The sequence below is a fragment of the Somniosus microcephalus genome, chromosome 6 (genome assembly GCF_052327205.1).
Source record: "Somniosus microcephalus isolate GS21.2 chromosome 6, FLI_Smic_1.0, whole genome shotgun sequence".
NCBI lineage: Eukaryota > Metazoa > Chordata > Chondrichthyes > Squaliformes > Somniosidae > Somniosus > Somniosus microcephalus.
The window spans coordinates 96,971,301-96,997,291 of NC_140992.1; the positions used below are offsets into that span (position 1 = coordinate 96,971,301).

At 49.0% G+C, this 25,991-nt stretch overlaps 1 protein-coding gene across 1 annotated transcript in view; it reads left to right on the forward strand.

The window, feature by feature from the left end:
• Positions 1 to 4,893, forward strand: part of LOC147115935 (SLAM family member 5-like) — an 84,431-nt gene extending 79,538 nt beyond the window's left edge. Inside the window, exon 5 of the mRNA XM_085990591.1 lies at positions 3,020 to 4,893. Within this exon, the coding sequence (XP_085846717.1) occupies positions 3,020 to 3,111 (92 nt within the window). The 3' untranslated portion in view covers positions 3,112 to 4,893. The remainder of the gene's footprint in view (positions 1 to 3,019) is intronic.
• Positions 4,894 to 25,991: the final 21,098 nt, after the last annotated feature.

The following is a 25,991-nucleotide window of genomic DNA, read 5'->3' on the forward strand; positions in this document are numbered from 1 at the left end:
GAAGTAAAACATCCCAAATATATATAGACTAGCTGGGGAGCCCTGCGTTGCGAGGGCAATTTTGGGGCGCGAGGGCAATTTTGGGGCGCTTGGTCTCCCTGCCCGTGTGTCCCCCCTCTCCCTGTCATGTCCTCTCCCTGTCCTATCCCTCCCTCCCCTCGCCCACCCGCTCCCCTCCCCACCCCCCGCTCCCCTCCCGTCGCCCACCCCCCTCCCCTGTCTGTGTCCCTCCCTCCCCCGCTCCCCTCTGTCCCTCTCTCCGGCCCCTCCCCCTGCCTACCTGAGGTCCGGTGCCGTTGCCAGAGCGGGAATGCTGAGCGGCAGCCGGCGCTGGGAGCGGGCTCTCGCGGCCGGCGCATGCGCGGTCAGTGCGGCCGGCGCGAGCGCCCCGCGATTTCCAGAGGCTCGCGCGCCCCCCGCGATTTCCCGAGGCTCTCTCCCCCCCCCCCGCGATTTCCCGAGGCTCTCCCCCCCCCCCCGCGATTTCCCGAGGCTCTCCCCCACCACCCCCCCCGCGATTTCCCGAGGCTCGCCCCCCACCCCCCCCCCCGCGATTTCCCGAGGCTCGCCCCCACCCCCCCCCGCGATTTCCCGAGGCTCTCCCCCCCCCCGCGATTTCCCGAGGCTCTCCCACCCCCCCCCCGCGATTTCCCGAGGCTCTCCCCCTCCGCGATTTCCCGAGGCTCTCCCCCCCGCGCGATTTCCCGAGGCTCTCCCCCACCCCATTAAATTGTTATTTAATTCCCTAACACATCATTAAAATATTTACCTTAGTTCCCTAACACAGAGAAAGTGTGGGGGAGAAAATCGTGAAAAATCAAGATGGCGGCCACTCACCTCGGTTCAGAAGGATAAGGCCCACACACGCACCGATTGGTCGACCGGTCAGGTCACCGAAGCGTAGGATTGGTCAATCGTCGAGTCACTCGACACTCAACTGTAGGAAGACCTCGCTGTCACACGGTCGCTAATGAGATGCTAATGAGCGGAACGCTGAACGTTTTTGGGATACCGCGGGCGGGATTTTTGTCCGGCCGAAACGTAAATACGCCGATGACCGGTCCGGAATCGCAAGCTTTCTTTTGAGGCGACGCGTGCGTCGGTACGCTCTGTAACTTCCAAACGTATCGAGACCAGGCGGACAGACAGACAGACAGACAGACAGAAGAGCTGCGGGATTTTTGTCCGGCCGAAACGTAAATACGCCGATGACCGGTCCGGAATCGCAAGCTTTCTTTTGAGGCGACGCGCGCATCGGTACGCTCTGTAACTTCCAAACGTATCGAGACCAGGCGGACAGACAGACAGACAGACAGAAGAGCCGCTTTATATATATAGATATGTAATAGTGCCTCTGCTATCTATTCCCTAACTTCTTTTAATATGTGTGGATGCAGTCATCTGGTCCAGGAGTTTTATCCTCTCTATGTTTGATTAATTTATCAATTATCTCCCACCTTTCTATCTTAAATGTCTTCATATCTTTTTTGAGCTCTTCTAATGCCAAATCCACTGTCTTACTCTCCCTGGTAAATACTGAAGCAAAGTAACTATTCAATATTTCTGTCATTTCACTGTCATTACCTATGAGTTTATCGTGTGCATCCCTGATAACACTATCCCTATCTTGATTTTTCTTTAGTTATTTATGTGTCTGCAGAATACTTTACTATTTCTTTTCATATTCCTTGATAATTTGATAGTTCCTCTTGGCTTTTCTAATTTTTTTAAACTTCTTTCCTAACCTCTTCGTATTCCCTTTTGTCATTCTCTCCTTTATTGCCTATGTACTTAGTGTATGCCTTTTACTTTAGTTTCAGTTTTATCCTTATCTATTTATGCAACCTGTCCTCATAAGTTAACCCTCTAAGCCCTAAACTCTGTGTATCCACCCTCTTCTAAGCATGAACCCATTCCCTGGTTCTCGGGTTTGTGGCAATCGTGAACCTATTAGGATTCAATTGATGTATTCTCTTACATACCTTGAAAACTTGAATAATATCTTCCCTGAGCCTTCTCTTCTCCACTAGTCCATTTTCCCAACTTCTCCAGATTCTTTTGTAACATGTTTCCCTGTTTCCTTCTGCTGAATCCCTCCCTCCACTTTGGTGCCATCTGCAAAATTAGTTTGGTTTCTGTCCCCAGCTCCAAGTCAGTTATACACATTGTAACAGCAATGGCTCCAGCATTGGTCCTCCTAGTGACCCATGTCGACACCACTCCATTCACAAGCACCGTTGCTTTCTCTAGTTAAGCCAAGTTTCAATCCACTGCTGAGGTTAACCGCCTACCCCATGCCTTTCTGTCTTGTGGACGAAATGTTTGTGTGGCACAGTAACAAAAGTCGCATTGAAATTAAAGACATCACATCGTATATTGGTAGATCGCTATAAACAGAATGGAAATAAAAGAGTGCATAGAAGTACAACACTTAGGTAATTGCCATCTGTTAGTTTTCAGGTTCTTGTTTAAATGTGTGGCCTCATTACTGAATTGAAAAATGTTAATAATGTAAAAAACAGCCATTTCTCAAACAGGGTGCTCAGGTAACACGTGGAATGGCCTGTTCGCAAGTGCCTCTCACCTTGACAGTGTGGATCAGCATCCGCCCTGGTCCTGGATGCGAATTCAGGACTCATCAATAGTTTCAAATGTAATACCAGCCAAACCTTGACAGTGTTTCAATAAATCCAATAGGGAATTCAGGAGAAACTTCTTTACCCACAGAGTGGTTAGAGTATGGAACTCGCTACTACAGAGAGTAGTTGAGGTGAATAGCATAGATGCATTTAAGAGGAAACTAGATAAACACATGAGGAAGAAAGGAATAGAAGGTTCTGCTGACAGGGTTAGATGAAGAGGGCTGTAAGGATTACTTAAGACACATGTAGTTCCACTTATTGCTGTGAGTTGAATGGACAGAGCTGTACACTTGTATTATGTTAGTCTGGTTAATCATGCATTTTCTGACTAGTTTTCAAAAAATAATAAAATGATGTGAATCTCATGTACTTTTCAGACAGAGCAACACAAAGGAGCAATGAAGAAATATCTTACCTTAGAGATGGACTTATTGAAGCCACATATATTACTAGAATTGATTCAAGCTAAACACTGCCCATTGCCTGCAAAGTCTCCCTGGAGCAACTAAGTATAAAAATGGAAGGAACTGATTGAATCTCACTGTGCTGCAGAATGAGGATCAGTTAGTATGGGGTTTTTCGTTCAGCTCTATTGTGCCAGGGAATACAGTAGAATTGTGATGGATTTTATGCTGCCACCACACTGACAAATCTGATGTTAATATAATAGCCTCACCCGGCATCCATCCATACATGCTATTAGGTGGCAGATGCTGGGTGCTGATTAGGGTCCTGGCAATTTATTCCACTGCTGGTCTGGGGACACTGGTGCCAATTGCGTCACTTTGTTTCCCCAGCAGAGATCAACATATTGATGTGCATTTGTAAGATGTGGCTCTTGTTTAGCTTTGCTATGTTGCACGTCTGTGTATTGAGGATGGGAATCCCAATCAGCTCTGTTGGGATACTGAACTTTACAGACACATACATCCAGATCTGTCAATCTTGTTTGGCACCACTGAACTAAAGTTGAAACAAACATGGGGGTAGATTTTCAACTTGCTGCACAGGCACAAAATTGGCATTGTGGATTGGCGATTTCAATGAAAACCAGGCGGATTCTATAATAGTCATCCAACCCACAATGCCATTTTTGCGCCCGGGTGACAAGTTGAAAATCTACCCCATGAATCGACCACTGTAAACAGTAACCATGACATATTGCAGATTGACAATGTGTGTATATTACCAATGGATTTTTATAAATTAATTCATATCTTTATTTGTGGGTGTGGTCAGCTCCTGGTTGTTGTCCATTAGTTCCAGATGGAGGGGTTGGCATATATGGCTGTTCATTAAGGTTAACATTTGGCTCAGTTGTGAACACCAGCCCAAAGTCTAATCGCCTTCACTGTTTTGGTTCACCAATGATGAATGGGCATTTGGTTTGGGTACCAGGGCAACCAGTGACTGTAGAGCTGTATCCAGCAAGGAGGAAAGAGAAAATAAATTGGAGAAAGATTTACAGAAAAATGGAAGTAACAGTTGAATAATACAACCATATGTATATTTAAAAAAGATATTGTGTATGGATTGACAACCATTGCAGCGACAATGCTACAATCCTGCTAACATTTCATTTACTGGGACCAGTTTGAACACATTAAACTAGGCTGACACTTCAGTGCAATGCTGAGGGAGTTCTGCACTGTCTGTGGTGCCATCTTTAGAATGAGATGCTAAATGAGGCCCTATCTGCCATTCTCAGGTGGATGTTAAAGATCCCATTGCTCATTTCCAAAAAGAGCAGGGGTCTGGGTGTTGGCCACCATTCCTCCCTCATCCAGCACCACCAAAAATAGATCATCTGGTTAGTCATTCATTTGTTGTCTGTTTAACCCTACTGTGAACAAAATTGATTGCTGCATTAGCCAATGGAACAATAGTGATTGCATTTCCACTTCTGAAGTATTGCATCAGTTGTAAAGCACTTTGAAATGTCCTGAGGCTGTGCAAGACATTATATTAGATGCAAGTTCTTCCTTTCTTGGGTAGATTTGTTTTCTCAGGCACCATTCTCATCAGTCACAAAACCCAACGATGTACAATTCCTGTATCCCTTCCAGATTACTCAGGCCACAAACCTCATCACTGTAGCAGAAATTGCATGAAAAGAGGAATTTGTAATTCTTTTAGTCTTGCAGCGAAACATTTCAGTTCCAGGTTCATGTTAGTTATGAATACACAGTACCCTGGCCTGCTATAAGATCCAGTATAAAAATATGAAATATAACGTGAATATAATGTGAAACGATGTATGAATCAATATACAGTATAACCATGTCCACTTGCTTAGCTGTCATATATTTGTTTCCTTAATTTGTCCTTGTATGGTTAATTTTGTACTAATGAGATTTTTCCATTGCAAGCATCAAACAATCCCAGCTCTGGTCTATTAAAGCCAGTAGCACAGTATAGCTTCTTCTGCTTTGTCTCAGCAATATGCTGTAGTCCCACTTCAGAACAGCACCCCTTACTCCTCCAGGAAAAGCAACAGTTTTGTTTTCCACACCAGCCATTCCGGAGGCATGAGAAAAATTGCCAATTTAGTGCCACTTCAATGCTCCAGACTCATAAGGATCCTTAGAATGAAGAGAGAGAGAGCGCACATGAATGTTTCATTCCCATCATAGTCAAAGAGTCATACGGCACAGAAGGAGGCCATTCAGCCCATCGAGTCCGTACAGGCACTCTGTAGAGCAATCCAGTCAGTCCCATGCCCCCGCTCTATCCCCATAGCCCTGCAAGTTTATTTCCCTCAAGTGCCTATCTAGTCTCCCCTTGAAAACATTGAGGCCTAGAAATTCAGTATAGCCATGTTTGGGGCGCTACAGCCGGGCGGCCGCTAAAGTTTGCGCCCGGCGCAACTTCGCGCCACCTTCGCCGATATTCAGTGGCATCGCCCCAAGAGGTTGCTGCTGCGCTAAAGCAGGCGATGCACGACTATCATTAGGCGCTAAGCCGGCGATCCGGGGCGCTAACACCACGGACGGGCGCAGCGCAGGTGCGGCGAGTTGCTCAATGAAGGCAGACACGCTGGCGCTGGTCAGCTCTTAAAGGGGAAGGGTCGACTTGTTTGGCTGCCATGCCCTGCACACTGCAGCCCTGAAGCAAGACCTGACCATTGCTGGTTCATCAGTTCTACGCCCTCAACCATGGGGAAGCCCGCTATTCTTCCAAAGCCGATTGCACGCTCTTGCTGCTTGTCCAGGGTCATGGGGAAGGAGATGTACTGACGTCTCCTTCTGAAAAGGGCATTGTTCACCTGGCGGATGCAGCAATGTACCGCGAACTGGGAGATGTTGGCAATGTCCCCAGTAGCGGATTGGAAGGAGCCAGTGGCATCGAAGTTGAGAGCCACTGTCACCTTCACTGCCACTGACAGAGACGTCCTGCTCCTCAACTCTGGCTGCAGATCTCTGCGCAGCAGGTGGCAGATCTCAGTGACCACCTCCCTTCTGAATCGCATCCTCTGAACACACTGCTCCTCAGACATGTTCAGATATGAGAACTGCTGGCGGTATACCCTGGGTGGGTAAGGCCTCCTGTGCCGACGCCTGTTGGCCAATCTCCGTCTGGCCATGACTGGCACTCTCTCACGGCGTCTCTGATCCCTTTGAATGCAATGCAGAAAGCCAACGTTTCCACCCATTGCAGCCCCCATTATATGTGGCGACTCAAGGCTATGGCACTGAAAGTGAAATCCAAGTGCAAAGCTCTGGCCTGAAGCCACAAGTACCTGTGCAAGTGCTGAGTCAAAGCAGAAAGCTCTCTGCCTTTGTCTCTCTCCAAATATCCATCTCTCACACAGAGGGATTGGCACAAAATGGCTGCCACTTATACTGCAGGAGGAGTCCCCTTTAAATAGCGCCCCCCGCGCCCCGCAGCGACTGGGAACCGTTCCCCTCTACCAGTCGCTGGGGGCGCCAGGCGCAAAGAAGGGCGGCACCACTGAATTCCCAGTTCGGGGCGCACAAAGGGCGTTGCACGATGAAATGACGTCAGGATCTGCGCGCGCAGCTGAGCGCGCGCAAAGGCTTTGCGCCGCCGCTAAATCTTTACTGAAGTTGGGGAGAGGCGCAGATCACGCTGCACCCGGCCGCTAGCCACCTAGCGCCCCACATCTCCTCCTCATAAGGCGCTAGCGGCTGGCGCAAACAACTGAATTTCTAGGCCTGAGTGTCTCCGCTTCCACCACTTCTGTCGGCAGCAAATTCCAGGTCATCACCACTCGCTGCGTAAATTTTTTTCCTAACATCCCCCTGTATCTCTTGCCCAAAACCTTAAATCTGTGTCCCCCTAGTCCTTGTACCATCAACTAGTGGGAACAACCTTTCCCTGTCTAGCCTATCCAAACCCGCCATAATCTTGTACACCTCCATTAAATCACCTCTCAACCTCCTTTGCTCTAATGAAAACAAATCCAGCTTCTCCAACCTGTCCTTGTGGCTAAGATCCTCCATCCCCAGAACTATTCTGGTAAATCTCCTCTGCACCCTCTCAAGGGCCTTCACATCCTTCCTAAAGTGTGGTGACCAGAACTGGATGCAATACTTCAGTTGTGGCCTAACCAGCGCATTATAAAGGTTCAGCATAACTTCTCTACTTTTCTACTCAATACCTCTATTTATGAAGCCCAAGATCCCATATGCTTTGTTAACCACTCTCTCAATATGTCCTGCCAACTTCAGGGACCTATTAACTCCCAGGTCCCTCTGTCCCTTCACACTCTTTAAAACTGTGCCATTAAGTGTATATTGCCTCTCCCTGTTTCTTATGCCAAAATGCATCACCTCACACTTCTCTGTATTAAATTCCATCTGCCACTTGTCTGCCCATTCTGCTAGCCTTTCTATGTCCTGTTGCAGTCAATTGGTATCATCCTCACTGCCACCCCCCCAAATTTGGTGTCATTGGCAAATTTAGAAATTTTACTCTGTATTCCAATATCCAGGTCATTTATATATATCAAAAAAGCATTGGCCCCAGCACTGATCCTTGGGGAACACCACTGTCTACCATCCTCCAGGTTGAAAAACGGCCATTTACCACAACTCGCTGTTTTCTGCCCTTAAGCTAATTCCTTATGCAAGCTGCCACTGACCCACCTATTCCATGAGCCACAATTTTGTTAACTAGCCTTCTATGTGGTACTTTGTCAAACGCCTTCTGAAAATCCATGTAGACAACATCCATTGCATTCCCTTCATCAATCCTCTCTGTTACTTCATCAAAGGCTCGCAAAATTCTACAGGTTCCCCCAAACTAAGTAAAGAAGAAATTTTGAACTGTTTACAAGAATATTGGGCCAAAAGGGGCTTAAAAATCAAAACCCCAGGATTTTGGGCTATTTTAAAAGGCATGTCCAGGCCTGTGGAATGCTGCGACAAAAGGAGGTGGGATGGGCCCCTGTAATACAAACAGTTTGAGTATTGGCAAAGGCCAGATTGTCTGGGAATGTTCTGGACTGTCTCAGTCATTCATACATAATGACAATGGGCCTACGGAAGGACAGTTCAAGAATATGAATAATACAGTACATGCCACTAATCAACAAAAGAGACCCTGACCCCAGCAGGAGAAGACAATCGAACAACAGTTTAAACCACTCAGAGAGACAACCAAAACCACTTCGCACACTTAAACTGATTTCGAAGCAATCCCGAAACCAGTTAAAGGTCAATTAAAAATAGATGGGTCCAGCCCCGAAACTCGATAAGAATTTTAAAACTATTAAAGTTAACGAGCCCGCCCAAAATCTAACAAGATTAGCAGGCTTCGTTTACTATAAACTAAAGACCTGTCTCCACAAGAAAACAGTTCGAAAGTTGTTCGGTCAGAGAGTCATACGGACAGTCAGTGAAGGCTATTCGGATGGTGTGTGAACTTGAAGGTACAGTTCGGACAGACACAGAGGCACTGCTCATTCGAAAGACATCAGCCTTGGGACAATCAATCGACGGAAGGACAACAGAAGGAGAATGGAAAGGAATCGCGGCAACCAAGGGCCCCACGAAACAAACAACTAACAATATTACAAGTAGACTGTGATAAAAATGATAACTTCCGGGAAGTTATGTCATCACTTCCTGTGAACTATGAACTATGAACTGTGTACATACCTCACTTCCTGTCATATGTCACTTCCTGTTGGACTGGTATAAATACTGGTCTGTTCAGTATTGTAAGAGGCTTCTACCAGAGGCATGGTAAAGACCTCTCTTGTGTATATAGTGTGTTTATAAGTTACTTAAAGCTTACTTTAAAGTTACTTGATGGTAAGTCTCCTTTTTCTTACATCAATTTAAGTAACTTAGTATTTACACTGACAAATACTAGACCTTCAGACAAACTCGGAAGTTAAGGATCCAGGGAACCACCCATCATGGAGAAAATCCTTAGACCTATTCGTCTGGACTTGGACCCGAATACACCAGCAGCTGGCAGGGTATGGAAGCATTGGTATCGTACTTTTGAGAATTTTCTGGATGAATGTAAAGCGGATGCTCCTGCTAAATTGAAGATACTTGTCAATTATGTGACCCCAAAAGTGTTCGAATATGTTGATGAATGGGATAATTACGAAGAGGTGATTCGGGCACTTAAGAAACTGTACGCGAAGACCCCAAATGAGGTCTATGCTAGACATCTACTGGCCACAGCCCGACAAGGGCCAGGGGAATCAATTGACGAATTCCTGCAAGAACTTCGCAGGCTCAGCGTAGATTGTAACTTTCAGGCAGCCTCAGCTGAGCTGTACCGCCAAGAAATGATTCGTGATGCTTTCATCTGCAGGATAGCCTCTCCATTTATACGCCAGCGTCTACTAGAAAGTAAAACACTTGAGCTACAAAAAGCTTTTGACCTAGCTTGTTCACTGGATTTGGCAAAGAGAAATGCAGACCTCTATCAGCTGCCCAGATCTCGATCTGCTGCTGTAGCTGCAACCAGACAATTCAAGCGGTCTCAGGTGAACCCTATCATGGGGGAATCTAATTCTGATAATTCTGATGAAGAAGAGGAGGATGACCCCACTTTAGCAGCCTCTTGGCAATCTAGGAAGGAATGCTTCTTTTGTGGAGATGCTTTTCACCCTAGGAAAACCTGCCCTGCTCGCAATGCAATCTGCAGTTATTGCGGGAAAAAAGGACACTTTGCTAAAGTTTGCCTATCAAGGGCCTCTACGAGGGCCAATCCAGCTAAGGCCTACCGAACTGCCCCAATTAGGGCCTATCAAGATGCTCCAGCTAGGACCTATCAAGCTTCCTCTCGAGCTCTCTCCCGAAGAAGCACACCGAGAGTTTTAGCCACTCTCTGTGCAACGACACCAATTACAGCTGCTTGCCCACAGAACCTGTCTCATGCAGCCACAAAAATTTCAATTAAAGGGCATACCTTAGATGCCTTAATTGACTCAGGGAGTACTGATAGTTTCATTAAGGAACAGATTGTTGCGAAATTGAAACTACATGTCTTCCCATCGGACCAGGCAATTGCGATGGCCCAGTCATCACTTAATACCAGAATCTCCGGCTTTTGTGTTGTTGATATGACACTTCATGGTCGTATGTATCCCTCCACCCGACTTTCGGTGCTCAAAGACTTATGTAGTGATCTCCTCTTAGGGCTGGACTTCCAAAAACAGCATAAGAAACTCACCATTGAGTTTGGTGGATCCAAACCCGGACTTACTATTTCTAATATACCGTCTAAATTACCATTTTGTGCATTATCAGCAGCTTCACTTGATGAAACCTCATTATTTGCCAGTATTCCGCCTCAATGCCAACCGATAATAACGAAATCGCGGCGCTTTAATCAGGAAGACCAATCTTTTATTGCGGCTGAAATCTCTCGACTTCTAGCAGAGGATATCATTGAACCATGTTCGTCGCCCTGGCGGGCTCAAGTCGTCATTGTCAAGAACCCTCTAAAACCTCACAAACAGCGACTATGCATCGATTATTCGCAAACCATCAATCAATATACCGACTTGGATGCCTACCCATTGCCACGCATTGATGATATGGTTAATAAACTGGCCGAATACAAAGTGTTCTCAACTTACGATTTAAAAAGTGCCTATCATCAGTTACCCTTGAAGGTCTCAGATAAGCAGTACACAGCCTTTGAGGCTAATGGACGGCTGTACCAATTTCGTCGCCTCCCATTCGGGGTTACTAATGGAGTGGCTGTCTTTCAACGGGCAATGGATGGCCTGGTTAAGCAGGAAAACCTAAGGGACACTTTTCCCTATCTTGATAACATTACCATTGCAGGTCACGATCAACAGGAACACGACTCTGATATACCTATCAATTCGTCCAATAAAAAGCGACGAGTTAGGAATGTAACTAAAGGTTTTTATTGACTAAATAACAGAGCCCACCCTCGTGGGTGATCGGGTGCAACAAGGAGGAATACCAGCCAGTCGACTACCTTTATACCTGGGCAGGTAGGTGGAGCCATGGGCGGAGTCGGAGGTGGTCAGCCCAGGTATAACAGCGCGACAAGAGGCGACCTCGTATCGTGATACAACAGTGAGAACAGTGATAACAATACAACAGTGATAACTATAGTGTAACGATAGTGAATGATAAAAGTGGTTTACCACATTCACCCCTTGTTTAGATTTGAGTCCGGCGGGGTGAAGTGTACTACCAGTTCTGGTATGTCAGTCTGTCCGGAGGCCTCGTAAGCCTCTCCGATCGTCGCAGCGGCTGTGCTGCATTATCCGGTGTTAATGCTGGTGTCTGCGTGGTCGGCGAAGGCTCGTGGGGTTCCAGCATGCCGTCTACCTGGGCTGGAATTGGGGGGGTGGTGGGGGGGGTAAAGGTGGTGTCTCCGGAGTGCCCGAGGGTGCGAGGTCTCGTAAGGAGACAGTGTCCTCCCGCCCGTCTGGGTAAGCCACGTAGGCGTACTGGGGGTTGGCGTGCAAGAGGTTCACCCTCTCGACCAGGGGGTCCATTTTATGGGCCCTCACGTGCTTTCGCAGCAAGACGGGCCCCGGAGAGGTCAGCCAGGTTGGTAGAGTGGTTCCCGTAGTCGGCTTCCTGGGGAAAACAAACATTCGTTCATGGGGGGTGGCGTTAACGGCAGTGCAAAGTAGTGACCGGATGGAGTGCAGCGCTGTCGGGAGGACTTCCTGCCAGCGGGAGGTTGGGAGGCCCTTAGACTTTAAGGCTAAGAGGACGGCCTTCCATACCGTCGCGTTCTCTCTTTCCACCTGGCCGTTCCCTCGGGGGTTGTAGCTGGTGGTCCTACTTGCTGCAATACCTCTCGCTAATAGGAACTGACGGAGTTCCTCGCTCATGAAGGAGGAGCCCCGGTCACTATGTATATAGTTCGGGAACCCGAACAAGGCGAAGAGGTCGTTCAGGCACTTGATGACCGTGGTACTGGTCATGTCTGGGCAGGGGAAGGCAAAAGGGAAACGGGAGTACTCATCAACGATGTTGAGGAAGTACACATTGCGGTCAGATGACGGTAGAGGCCCCTTAAAGTCGATGCTCAGGCGCTCGAAGGGGCGGGTGGCCTTGATCAGGCTTGCTCTGTCCGGCCTATAGAAGTGCGGTTTGCACTCGGCGCAGGTCTGGCAGTTCCTGGTTATGGTCCTGACCTCCTCGATGGAGTAGGTCAGGTTGCAGGCCTTAATGAAATGGTAAAGTCTGGTGACCCCGGGGTGGCAGAGGTCGTTGTGGAGGGTCTGAAGTCTATCAATATGCGCGCTGGCGCATGTAATTCGTGAAAGAGCATCAGGGGGTTCGTTCAGCTTACCTGGCCGGTACAAGATATCATAATCGTAGGTGGATAGCTCGATTCTCCACCTCAAGATCTTGTCATTCTTGATTTTGCCCCTCAGCTTGTTATTAAACATGAAAGCAACCGAACATTGGTCGGTGAGGAGGGTAAATCGTTTGCCTGCCAGGTAATGCCTCCAGCGCCGTACCGCCTCCACAATTGCCTGGGCTTCCTTCTCGACCGACGAGTGTCGGATCTCGGGGCCCTGTAGGGTCCTTGAGAAGAAGGCCACCGGCCTCCCCTCCTGGTTAAGGGTAGCGGCTAGGGCGAAGTCGGATGCATCGCTGTCCACTTGGAAGGGGATGGACTCATCCACTGCGTGCATTGTGGCCTTGGCTATGTCTCCCTTGATGAGGGAGAAGGCCGCGCACGCTTCCTCCGTGAGGGGGAAGGATGTGGACTTCATGAGGGGTCTGGCTTTGTCCGCATAATTGGGCACCCATTGGGCATAGTAGGCGAAGAGCCCCAGGGTTCTCTTAAGTGCCTTAGGGCAGTGGGGGAGGGGTAGCTCCATGAGGGGGCGCATTCTTTCGGGGTCGGGGCCGATGAGTCCGTTCTCTACTACACAGCCAAGGATGGCAAGGCGCGAGGTGTTAAACACACATTTCTCCTTATTGTAGGTGAGGTTCAGCCGTTGGGCCGTACGGAGGAATTTCTCCAGATTCACGTCATGGTCCTGCCGGTCGCGGCCGCAGATGGTGACGTTATCTAGATAGGGGAATGTGGCCTGCAGTCCGTTCTGGTCAACCATCCGGTCCATCTCCCTTTGGAAGACCGAGACCCCGTTGGTGACACCGAAGGGGACCCTAAGGAAGTGGTATAGGCGCCCATTCGCCTCGAAGGCGGTGTACTGGCGGTCCTCGGGGTGGATAGGGAGTTGGTGGTAGGCCGACTTAAGGTCGATGGTCGAGAATACGCGGTATTGTGCAATCTGATTGACCATGTCAGATATGCGGGGAAGTGGGTATGCGTCCAGCTGGGTGTATCTGTTTATGGTCTGGCTGTAGTCGATGACCAGGCGATTTTTATCGCCGGTCTTAACGACCACGACCTGGGCACGCCAGGGGCTGTTGCTCCCCTCGATAATGCCCTCTTTCAGGAGGCGCCGCACCTCAGAGCTAATGAAGGCTCTGTCCCCAGCGCTGTACCGCCTGCTCTTGGTAGCGACGGGTTTGCAGTCGGGGGTGAGGTTAGCGAACAGGAAAGGTGGCGGCACCTTGAGGGTGGATAGGCTGCAGGTGTTACGCGGTGGGCGGTTTAACATTCGCTGGTTGTCGACTGTGAGTGGGGGGAGGGGTCCACCGTATGCTAGGGTTACACTTTGGAGGTGGGATTGGAAGTCCAGCCCTAGTAGGACGGCAGCGCAGAGCTGGGGGAGGACGAGGAGTTTAAAATTTTTATACTCCGTACCCTTAACCGACAAAGTCACAACACAGTAGCCGCTAATGTCCGTGGCGTGGGACCTCGATGCCATCGAGATTCGGTTGCGCGTTGGCAGGACAGGGAGGGAGTAGTGGCTCACCGTGTCTGGGTGGATGAAGCTCTCCGTGCTTCCGCTGTCGAACAGGCAGGTCGTGGCGTGGCCGTTTACTTTGATGTCCATCATCGACTTGGACAGGTGGTGTGGGCGGGCTTGATCCAGAGTGATGGAGGCTAGTATGTAGGTAAGCGAGTCGTTGTTGTCTGCGGGCGAGGCGGTCGTCGGGTCCGGAGGCCCAGTGGCAGTCGGGCGTGGTGGGTAAAATGGCGTCTCCCACGAGGTAGGACAAAATGGCGGAGAAGATGGCTGCTCCCATAACTCACATGAGGCACTATTGGGGTCGGTTGCCTTGATCAAAGATGGCCACCCCATGACTCACGTGTGGGGATGCTGGCCTCAGTTGCCTTGAAAGAAGATGGCCGCCCCCACAGTTCGCATGAGGCACTGCTGGCCTCTGAAGATCCGCTCCTGCAGGCCTTAGAGAAGTGGCCTTTCTTCCTGCAGGTTGAGCAGGTAGAGTTCCTGGCTGGGCAGCGCGACCTCGGGTGCTTCTCCTGGCCGCAAAAGAAGCAGCCGGCGGCCCGATCGCGGGTGCCCGATGTCGGAGCCGGTACCGGGGGTGGCGGTCCCGGTTGGGTCCGGGACGCCGACGCTGAGGTAGGTCCCGGGGACGGCGCTGCGAAGGGTATTGCGGTAGGGGTCGGGCCCGAGTCCCAGGGTCGCGAGCAGTACCTGGAAAACGCCTCCTGGTCCTGATGGGCCACCTCTAGGGAGAGAGCGATGGCTTCAGCTTTGTCCAGGTCGAGGTCTTTAGCTTCAAGCAGTCTTTGCCATGAGTAGTCGGACCGTAGGCCTTTCACAAAGGCATCGCGGATATTATCTTCTGTATTTTCAACAGCCGTCACCGCTTTAAAGTCACAGTTCCTGCTGAGTGCTCTTAGCGCCCGTAAAAATTCAGCTACAGACTCTCCTGGCTGTTGCGGGCGGGATCTTAGGAGGTGCCTGGTGTACATGTAATTTACCGGGCTCCGGTACTGCTGTTTCATTAGGTTGATAGCGGCCTCGTATGTAGTCGTGTCCTGGATGAGTGCGTATACTCTCGGGCTCGCTTGGGCATTCAGAACTCTTAGTTTGGATCTCTGAGGGACGCCGGATTCTTCCAGGTAGGATTCGAAGCAGCCCAGCCAGTGTTTGAAGTTGAGGGCTGAGTTTGCTGCCTGTGGGTTTAGATCCAGGTACGGTGGTTTGAGGGCTTGCAGCCAAGCCGGCTGGTGTGGCTGGTGTAGCCCGGTGTCTGAAAGCTGCTGTGGCTGTGCTTCTGGGAGGGCTTCTGGCTGGCCAGTAGTAGACATCTTTAAAATTTAGTCAATAAAATTGATATACCTATCAATTTGTCCAATAAAAAGCGACGAGTTAGGAACGTAACTAAAGGTTTTTATTGACTAAATAACAGAGCCCACCCTCGTGGGTGATCGGGTCCAACAAGGAGGAATACCAGCCAGTCGACTACCTTTATACCTGGGCAGGTAGGTGGAGCCATGGGCGGAGTCGGAGGTGGTCAGCCCAGGTATAACAGCACAACAAGAGGCGACCTCGTATCGTGATACAACAGTGAGAACAGTGATAACAATACAACAGTGATAACTATAGTGTAACGATAGTGAACGATAAAAGTGGTTTACCACAGACTCCAACCTCCAAAAATTTCGGGATGCCCTCCATCGCCGTAATTTGACCCTGAATGAATCCAAATCTGTTGAGTCACAACCGACCATCAACATCCTTGGCTACTGCGTAGGCAATGGTATCATTAAGCCAGACCCAGAAAGACTTCGCCCGCTCCAAGAGCTCCCGTCACCTAAGAATCCGGCTTCTTTACGTCGGGCTCTCAGTCTGTTTGCATACTACGCTAAATGGATTCCTCATTTTTCGGACAAAATCCAACCCTTGCTGCATGCTAGATCATTTCCACTGGGAACAGCGGCTGTTGCAGCCTTTAACCTTCTCAAAAAACAGTTGGAGAAAGCGGCTCTTCACTCCATTGATGAGAATCTCCCTTGCGTGGTTGAATGTGATGCCTCGGAGGTGGCGATCTCGGCTACTCTGAATCAGGAAGGTCGTCCTGTAGCATTTATGTCCAGGACCTTACAAGGTGCCGAGCTACATTATCCTCCGGTTGAGAAAGAAGCCACAGCCATCATAGAGGCAGTACGGAAGTGGAACCATTTTCTAGCTCGCCAGCACTTTACATTGATCACGGACCAACGATCAGTTGCCTTCATGCTCGATAATCGAAAACGAACCAAAATTAAGAATAATAAAATACAACTTTGGAGGATGGAACTGGCCTCTTTTGGTTATACCATTCTCTATCGGCCTGGCAAGGAGAATGTGGCCCCGGACACCCTCACACGGGCATTCTGCTCCACTATGTCATCCTCCACTCTCATGGATGTCCACAATGGTTTGTGTCATCCTGGCGTTACGCGCATGCTACATTTCATACGATCACGGAATCTCCCTTTTTCCACTGGAGATGTAAAGAAAATATGCTCAGAATGCCGGCTTTGTGCGGAATTAAAACCTCAGTTCTTCCGCCCCTCAGATGGTATACTCATACATGCAACCCAACCGATGCAATGACTTAGCATCGATTTTAAGGGCCCAGTGCCCTCTTCAACTCGGAACACATATTTGCTCACCATGATCGACGAATATTCACGTTTTCCGTTTGCCTTCCCCTGCTCCAATATGCTGGCGTCCACAGTAATCTGCTGCCTTGAGCAGGTATTTTCTCTCTGTGGCATGCCGGCTTATATTCACTCAGATCGGGGTCCATCCTTTATGTCAAGGGAACTCAAGGACTACCTCTCAGAACGGGGAATTGCTACAAGCAAAACAACACCATACCATCCCATCGGAAATGGGCAGGTAGAGAGGTATAACGGTATCATCTGGAATTCCGTACGTCTCGCTTTAAGATCTCGGGGCCTACCAGACCAGCAATGGGAAACAGTGCTTCCGGATGCATTGCACTCTATACGGTCCCTGCTTTCTACAGCCACAAATACTACACCTCATGAGCGGTTCTTTGGATTCCAGCGTCGCTCATCTCATGGGACATCACTCCCGTCATGGCTAACTACTCCTGGGCCTGTATTACTCCGAAGATACGTTCGGACGTCTAAAAATGACCCTCTTGTAGAGGAGGTCGAACTAACCGATGCCAACCCCACCTATGCAAACATACGATATTCCGACGGCCGAGAATCTACCGTATCATTACGGGATCTGGCTCCCTGCCCACCAGGACCTAGTGGGACATCGGGTGATGGCATTTCACCAGGAAACTCTTGGGACCTATCGGGTACCGCTCTCCAGGATCCTGATCAGACACCAACTAGCTTGGTGCCGGTAGAACCCCGTGCTCAAGGTTGCGACCCTCCCAGTACCGCGCATGAAAGTACTGATCCGCCACAGACCAGCTCTGCACCTCCCTCTGAACAGAGGCAGTCCGACTTTGAACCTATTGGGGCTCGTACTCGAAGCCATGATCTCCCCGACCCTTCACAGGGCAATCCAGGCCACACAGACTCTGACCAATGGCCAACCGCATGTAAGCGGACCAGCGACCCTCTACGACGGGAATCCAAACGGGTGCGACTCTTCCTTGTTCGGCGGCTGCAGACCAAAAGGTAGACCACAGCCTCCTAATCCTGCAGGAGGGAAGAATGTGATAAAAATGATAACTTCCGGGAAGTTATGTCATCACTTCCTGTGAACTATGAACTATGAACTATGAACTGTGTACATACCTCACTTCCTGTCATATGTCACTTCCTGTTGGACTGGTATAAATACTGGTCTGTTCAGTATTGTAAGAGGCTTCTACCAGAGGCATGGTAAAGACCTCTCTTGTGTATATAGTGTGTTTATAAGTTACTTAAAGCTTACTTTAAAGTTACTTGATGGTAAGTCTCCTTTTTCTTACATCATAGACTATCCTTTATCCGCACTTCCGAAAACCTCTAAAAACCGAAAGTTTTTTCGTGGAGCGTAAGTCGTGCGCGCGACATGACCCGAGTGGTGCCAAACATGACAGGATTGGTCCGAGAGCTCTGCCTTTCCCTGTGAGCAGGGCAGAGGTTCACAGAGTTCCCTCCTGGGTAGGAGATTGCAGCCCGAGCCGGGCAGTGTGAAGGAGGTACCGGGAGAGTGAACCCAACAATACAGCGGCCCGTCCGATAGCTGCAGCGGCCCGTCCGATAGTCTTTTCTTCACCCCCCCAGACCTGATTTGCGGGCCAGCTTAGTGTAGGAGTCAGCCGATATCCGGCTTTCCCACAACTGGCAGTGGCAGTCGAGCCCCAGACCCCCGCTAAGTCAAGGAATTCAGATACGGAGCAGGGGGAGCCGGAAACCTCGATCTAACAGCAGAAATCAGCAGCCATTTTGTTAGTTTTTTTTTCTTCCCCTAGCATTTTTTTTCTTCCCCTCGCATTTTTTTAAACAGTCAGGCTGTGGAAAAAGTCTCTGTAGCTTAGCAACAGCTTCAGAGATGCTTCCAAGGCAGAGCCCGAGTGTTTACAAGCTGTTGCTAAGCAACAGTGTTTGTTGTCAGATACGGAGATGAAAACCTTCTGAAATCCGAAAAATTCCGAAAACCGAAACACAGCTGGTCCCATTGTTTTCGGATAAAGGATAGTCTACCTGTACCAACAACTAGGTAATACTGGGCCACCGCAACTAACAAGAAACCAACTCAGAAGAAACCGAAGATCTGCAAGTTTTTCCCACTCTACAAACTATTCCTACATTTGGTGAGCATTTCCCTGGTCCCCTGGAATCCAACCTAGTTAGTGTAGTGGGATTGGGAGGGGTGAAGTATTTTGTCTATTGTCATTCTCCCTCGTATATTCCGGCGTGCTCCCCCCTTTTAGAGTGTTAAGATTATTGTGTTGTGTATATTTTCTTGTCTCAAATAAAAACCAAAGTTCTTGTATCAAATTCAGTTGTTTGCTGCAATTTCATTACAACCCCAAATAAGTCCAGGTCTAGAACCAAGGGAGTGGGAGCGATTCGAACCGCTCAGGGAGTCAGAGGCAAAGCTGACCACACACACCACCCCTTACAGAATTGCGACCGTGGCACGAGCTTGGCAAAAGGGATGTGATGCAGTAGACACTGCTTTTGAGGATAGAACGAAGATGGAAGAAAGGATTTCCTCTTATGTGTTTGAGACGGTGAATATCACCAAGAAATGGGTGACCAGTCTATTGCGCGCTGAGCAGCCAAATGGACTGAGAGCAAGGATCATAAGAAGTCGGTAGAGAAGGCCATCTGGTTGGTCTGCGCCCTACGACAGATCCAGCTTTTAGATCAGCACATTAAAATGTTAACAGAAGAGCTGCAGGAGGCAGCCAAACTGTCTCAAGCAAGGGCTCTAGCAGGGGAACAATTATTGGAGGAATTAAACACCCAAAAATCAGGAAAGACTACAGAGAGTAGAGAAACATAGGAACAAACAGGAATATTTTCGGTGTCAAGTCACCGAGGCTAAAAGCAATGAGTTAGTGTTAAGAGAGGAGAACGCTCACCTAACCAGACAGGAGGAAAAGTTCAGAGATGTGAAGGCAGCCTATAAAGTAGCAAGCACTAGGGATTTTGAAGCAAGAGATCACGGCCCCTGCCAAAAGCAGATCGACAGTTTAAAACTTGCTCTGTCCAGGGCAAAAGGCATGGTATGCCGAGTGAGCCCGGGTGCGGCCCGGGTGGACCTGGAAGTAGAAGTGGAAACTGTTCAGACGTCACCTGTGGCGCCGGGGAACAACCCGGTTGGGCAGCAGGAGGGACAAGCAATCTGTAGGAGGGCAGGGAGGAGTGAACACCACCACCACCTGTGGCGCCGGGTTTTGACTCGGTTTGGCAGCAGGCAGCAGGGGGCAAACCAATGCAGGAAACGTCGGAGCCGGGGCCGATGTGCCCAGCTCGGCAGCAAAAGTTTGGCCCACCCGGCGGTGGTGGGTGTAATGCCCGTGTGTAATTGAGACACAGACTGCAGAAGTTAGTTATAACGGGTGTTTACTGAATGGAGACAAAACTGGAATTACTATACAAAGTTACTACACAGGCTTATATACAGGGGTGGTCACTACTGGTACTGCAGTATACAGGGGCTGCAGAATATAGTTCCTTCTTCAAGGTACATACACTACAATTCCTCCCCTTTTAGCTAAACAGTACATAACATTCGATTAATAATTAAATAACATATTTACAATTACAGTTGCTATATACATTAGCTGAAATTAATCAATTATAAACTCAGTCTTTGAGGAGGCTTCCTGATTCTGTCCGGATAACGCCTCTTTGGGGTATCAGGTTCTTCTGGCAAAGTTGATTCGGGATCAACGCCGTTGTTTGGTTCGTCTGCTTCCAATATCACCGATTCTGAGGTAGATGCAATTGGTACTTCGGTTTCATCACCAGGTGTATAGGATCGTGGTGTAGATTTGACGTTTTCCAGTGACTCTAGAATCTGGTCAGCATGGCGTCTTACAATGCTCTCTCCAATGTCCACGGTATACATTAGAGGTCCTTGTTGTGTGCAGATCGTTCCTGGCTGCCATTTCTCTGTGCGGTAGACCTATCTTGAAACTCCTGGTTGGCCTTTCATTCATATTCTGAAACTGCCTGTTCTCCACATCTCTTCTGATGTTTGGCTTAACCAAATCCAAGCGGCATCTTAGTCTTTGATTGAAGAACATCATGGCTGGAGTTTGGTTGGTAACGCATTCCAGTAGGCAAACAAGAAGTTATCCACCTTGTGTTGTAGGGGTATGTCTTCATTACACATTGCCTTGATAGCCTTCTTGAATGTTTGAACGAACCTCTCAGCCAATCCATTGGTGGCTGGATGATATGGGGCAGATGTGTAATGCTTAACACCATTGTTCTTTAAGAACCTCCGGAACTCTTCAGACACAAACTGTGGTCCATTGTTGGAGCAAATCTGTTCAGGCAGCCCATTTCTGGCGAATATGGTTCGTAAGACTGTGATAGTTTTTTCTGTGGTGGTTGAGGACATTTTTATTACCTCTGGCCACTTTGAATGTGCATCCACCACAATTAAAAACATCGAGTCCATAAATGGACCAGCAAAATCAATGTGTACCCTTTGCCATGGAGATGAGGGCCACTCCCATGGATGTAGAGGGGCTTGTGGTGGGGCATTTTGGACCTTCTGGCATCCTGTACAGCTCTTGGTCATCTCTTCGATTTCTCTATCGATTCCCGGCCACCACACAAACGCTCTGGCTAAGTTCTTCATTTTTACCCCTCCCAGTGACCCTCATGAAGCTCATTGAGCACTCTATCCTTCAATTTGGGTGGAATTACTACTCTGGACCCACACATCAAGGTTCCTCGGCACACTGACAGCTATTCTCTTCTCGGCGAGAATGCTGGCAACAGTGGTTCGCCATGTGCTGGCCATCCCTTCACCGTTAAATCATAGACCCTGGAGAGTGTCGGGTCTTTTCGTGTTTCCTTTTCTATGTTTGCATTCGTCACAGGTAGACATTCGACTATGGTCGAGTGGAATATCTCCACAGGATCCACTGCAGGTGCTTCTTCCACCGTCGGCAACGGTAGGCGCGACAATCCATCAGCATTCCCATGCTGTTTAGTTCCTTTGTACTCTATGTCATATTGGTGTGCCCCTAGGAAAAGTGACCACCTCTGTAGCCGTTGTGCTGTCATTATCGGGACGCCCTTCTTCGGGTTGAAAATGGAGACAAGAGGTTGATGATCAGTTAGTAGAGTAAATTTCTGTCCGTGCAGGTAGTGATTGAACTTCTTCACCCCCCACACCAGGCTGAGGGCCTCTCTGTCAATCTGGGCGTAGTTATGCTCGGCTGAAGTTAACAAGCGTGACGCAAAAGCTATCGGCCTCTCTGAACCATCAAGGAATTTATGTGACAGTACCGCTCCAACGCTGTAGGGAGACGCATCACACGCCAGTCTTATCGGTAGTGATGGGTTGTAGTGAGCCAATACTTCTCTTGAAGTGATCAGGCCTTTACACTTCTGAAAGGCCCGCTTACATTCATTGCTCCATTTCCATGTTGCTCCAGTTTGTAGCAGGGCGTTCAGTGGGTGCAGAATTGTGGACAAATTCGGCAAAAACTTATGGTAGTAATTCACCAATCCGAGGAATGACCTCAGTTGCGACTCATTTTCAGGCGCTGGAGCCTTAACTACCGCTTCAATTTTGTCAGGGGACTTATGTAACCCCTCTTCATCAATCACGTGGCCACAATACGATATTTGTTTCTTAAAAAACTCGCACTTGGGGCGATTGGCTCGTAGCCCATGTTCTCTTAGTCTAGTGAGCACCTGCTCTAGGTTGGCAAGGTGTTCACTGTCATTTTCACCTGTCACTAGGATGTCGTCCAAGTAACACTGAGTCCCCGGAATCCCTTGCAGGACTTGTTCCATCGCTCTTTGCCATATAGCCGGAGCTGATGCTACTCCGAATACCAGTCGATTATACTGGTAAAGACCTTTGTGAGTGTTTATCGTGAGATATTTCCTAGAGGATTCTTCAACCTCCATCTGCAAATATGCTTGCGCTAGGTCAATTTTTGTAAAACGTTTCCCTCCAGATAGTGAGGCGAAAATATATTCTATCCTCGGAAGAGGATACTGTACTGTGTGAAGGACTGGGTTCACAGTCACCTTGAAGTCCCCACAGATGCGAACCTTCCTTGGCTCCTCAGACTTATTGTTTAATGTTTTCTTCATGACAGGAACGATGGGTGTCGCCCACTCGCTCCAGTCTACCTTAGATAACACGCCTGCATTCTCCAGATTCTCCAGCTCTGCCTCAACGGCTGGGCGAATTGCATACGGTACCGGTCTTGCTTTGAAAAACTTGGGAATTGCATTCTCTTCTATTTTTATCGAGGCGGTTACACCTTTAAGAGTTCCCAGTCCTTGTTGAAATACCTCTTTAACGTTAGCTAAGATTTTTGACAATCGTCCAGGTGTGACGCCGTCACACTTTTTACCAGCCACAGTCAGTGCCTGAATGGAGTGCCAGTCTAAACTTATCTTTCTGATCCATTCACGTCCCAATAATGATGGTCCACCATCTTGCAGTATGTACAGATACAATTTCTGTATTTCCTTGCCGTTGTATTTGACAGGCACCCTTATTTTCCCTCTGGGGTATACTTTCTGCCCCGTATATGTCTTCAAGACAATGGATGTGTCTTTCAAGGGTATGTGTGAGAATAGCCGCTCGTAGTCTCGTCGATTCATGATGGTCAGGGCTGATCCTGTATCCAATTCCATTTTGACTTGGGACCCTGCTATCATGAGAGTGACCCAAATGGTTTGGTGATCCTCTTTTGTGATTATGTTGTGTAGTTTGAGACAGCTTAGTCTCTTGTTCCCGGATTCACTATCGCTCTTCTGGTCTTCGGAACTACTGTCCGTCATCTTTTGTACTTTCCTGTACTTTTCCTTAGTAGTCTTTTTGTTGTCTGCAGGTAAGTTCGTATCTGTTCGTCGCCAATGTAATGTCCGTGTGTAATTGAGACACGGACTGCAGAAGTTGGTTATAACAGGTGTTTACTGAATGGAGACAAAACTGGAACTACTATACAAAGTTACTACACAGGCTTATATACAGGGGTAGTCACTACTGGTACTGCAGTATACAGGGGCTGCAGAATATAGTTCCTTCTTCAAGGTACATACACTACAGTGGGGGCCAGGGACCCCTTGAAAGCCAATTCGTGATTCCCCACAGTACCCAACAGCTTAGGGCTATGGTAAGCCACCTGAACAAACTCACCCAAAAGGGAGACCCCTCAGTCCACTTCATGGAAGTGGAACAAGCAGTCGGCATCAATGAGTGCGACGACTCAGAGATGGCCAAGATGCTTCTGTTCACCTTGGATGGCAAACTGTACCAGTCCCTCTCTGCTGAGAGCAAGAAGGGACAGGGCGGGTACGCTGCCATCCAGGAGCAAGTTCTGGAGGTGATGGGGATGAATGATGGTAGTCCTTTCTCCCGGGTGGTGAAGACTACACAGTTAGCAGGGGAGACCCCACAGGCTTTCGCAGACAGGCTGTGGCCTGTGTACAGGAGTGCCTGTAATGGGGATCTCGACCAGACTAACTTGAACCAGGACGAGCTGGCTCACTGGCTCCGGAGTCTGGTGGCAAACAGCTTGCCATGGATCAGAGCCAAGGCCGAGCTGTGGTTCGACCCAAAGGGCCCCCAAGTCACCGAGGAGACAGTGGTCAGACAACTGACCCTGGCTTACCGCAACAGTAGAGGGGTGGAAGAACCACAAACCAAAGGAAAGGTTCACGAGTTAAAACCAAGCCAAAGTAAGAAGGAATGGCACCAGGAAGGGGGTATCCCTTCCGATGTGAGGCGTAACTGCTTCGGGTGCAGGAAAAGTGGGCATTGGAGAAGGGACTGTAGGAATCCCTGGAAGGATAATGTAGGGAAAAACTCCCCAGCTCCTGCCCCAAAAACAGAGACACCGATCTCTCCCCCCACGCTTGATTCATTAGTAGCTGCGCTCCGAGTTATATTAAATGGCCCAGGGAGGGTAGCCACAGCCACTGGTGCTTTAACCCCATCTGCCCCATACAACCCAGACCTATGACTAGAACCAGCGCAGCCTGTCGATTTGTGTCCCCTTGAATACGATGAGGGGGGCAGGCCCTGTGTTAAGATAGGGGTGGAGACGGTGCAGTGGAGATATTTGGTGGACACTGGAGCTTCCAGCATGGTGGTCCATTCGGAAGACCCGACCAATTCACCCAGGTCTAACAAGGTCCATTTAGCCTAATGGGATTCACAGTGAACGAGCAGGCTGGGGAAATGTCCAAACCTTTGGCCATAGATTTAAGATCCCTCCATGCCACATGGGAGGGTAACCAAAAGACCGACGAGGTGGCCAAGCAAGGGGCCAGGGAAGGAGAGTTCTGGTATCCCTGTAGAGCAGGTCCGGTAGCCACAATCTGGGACAAGGGAGGCACACAGGGGGTAGCTTTGGCCCCGGACTCAAATCAGGTCTAAGCCCAGGATTCCGTCCTTAAGGCTGTCCTGGTAAAGAGAGAATGGGGAGCCCATAGATGGCCCATTCAGGGCAGCGGACGAGACTTTAAAACAGGCTGCTATGTAAACTGTTTAAAACCGAGAAAGGGGAGCGGCCAGCAAGGGTGAACCATTTTAAACATAGAGATCATCAGCCTGCAGCTGTGACAGACTCACAGACCGCAAAGGTGGGGGCAGTGGCTTGTGTGACTGGAGGGGCCCTCCCTCCACTTACCTGGGACACACCCCCAGCAGCCGGAGCCCTAAGGAGGTCTCCTCACATACCACTGCAGAAACTCCCATGGTCACCAGTGGACCAGTTTAAAGGGTCCAGCCCCAGGAGAACCCTTAACAGAAAGGGAAAAGTCAAGGTCAGGGACCAGTCTAAGGACAGGGAGCCCAGCCTGCCGCCTCCAAAGGTGAGGGACTCACAGGAGAGATAGCATTGGGCAGAGAGAGAGAGAAGGGTCCCCAGCCTGCGGCATCAGGCTGCGCGGAACCCACAGGACAGGATGTGATGAAATATGTCATTCATCAGACTCTGTATTTAACTACATATATTGTATTGCCTGCTCCTGTGTTTGTATTGCCTGCTCCTGTGTTTTACCTTGTATTGTATATAGTGCACCGCCCCCTTTCTCCCCATTAGGTGTGTCGGCTCCACCCATACCTGGCCCTACTTAAGACAAGCCCAGGCTTGTCTTGCAGCAGAACACCAGAATGCTAGGTGAAGACACAGGCATCTTTCTTTGCTAATAAAAGCCTTGTTTTATCCAGTTAACTTTGAGCCTTGAAGTTATTGAGGCGCATCAATTTTATTAGCAAACTTTCAACGATGGATCAACTTTTGAAACCAGAACGCTTGGATTTGGACCCACATGCTTCGGATGCATCGGCACGGTTTGGACACTGGTTCCAGTGCTTGGAATTTTTTATGGCCAACTCCG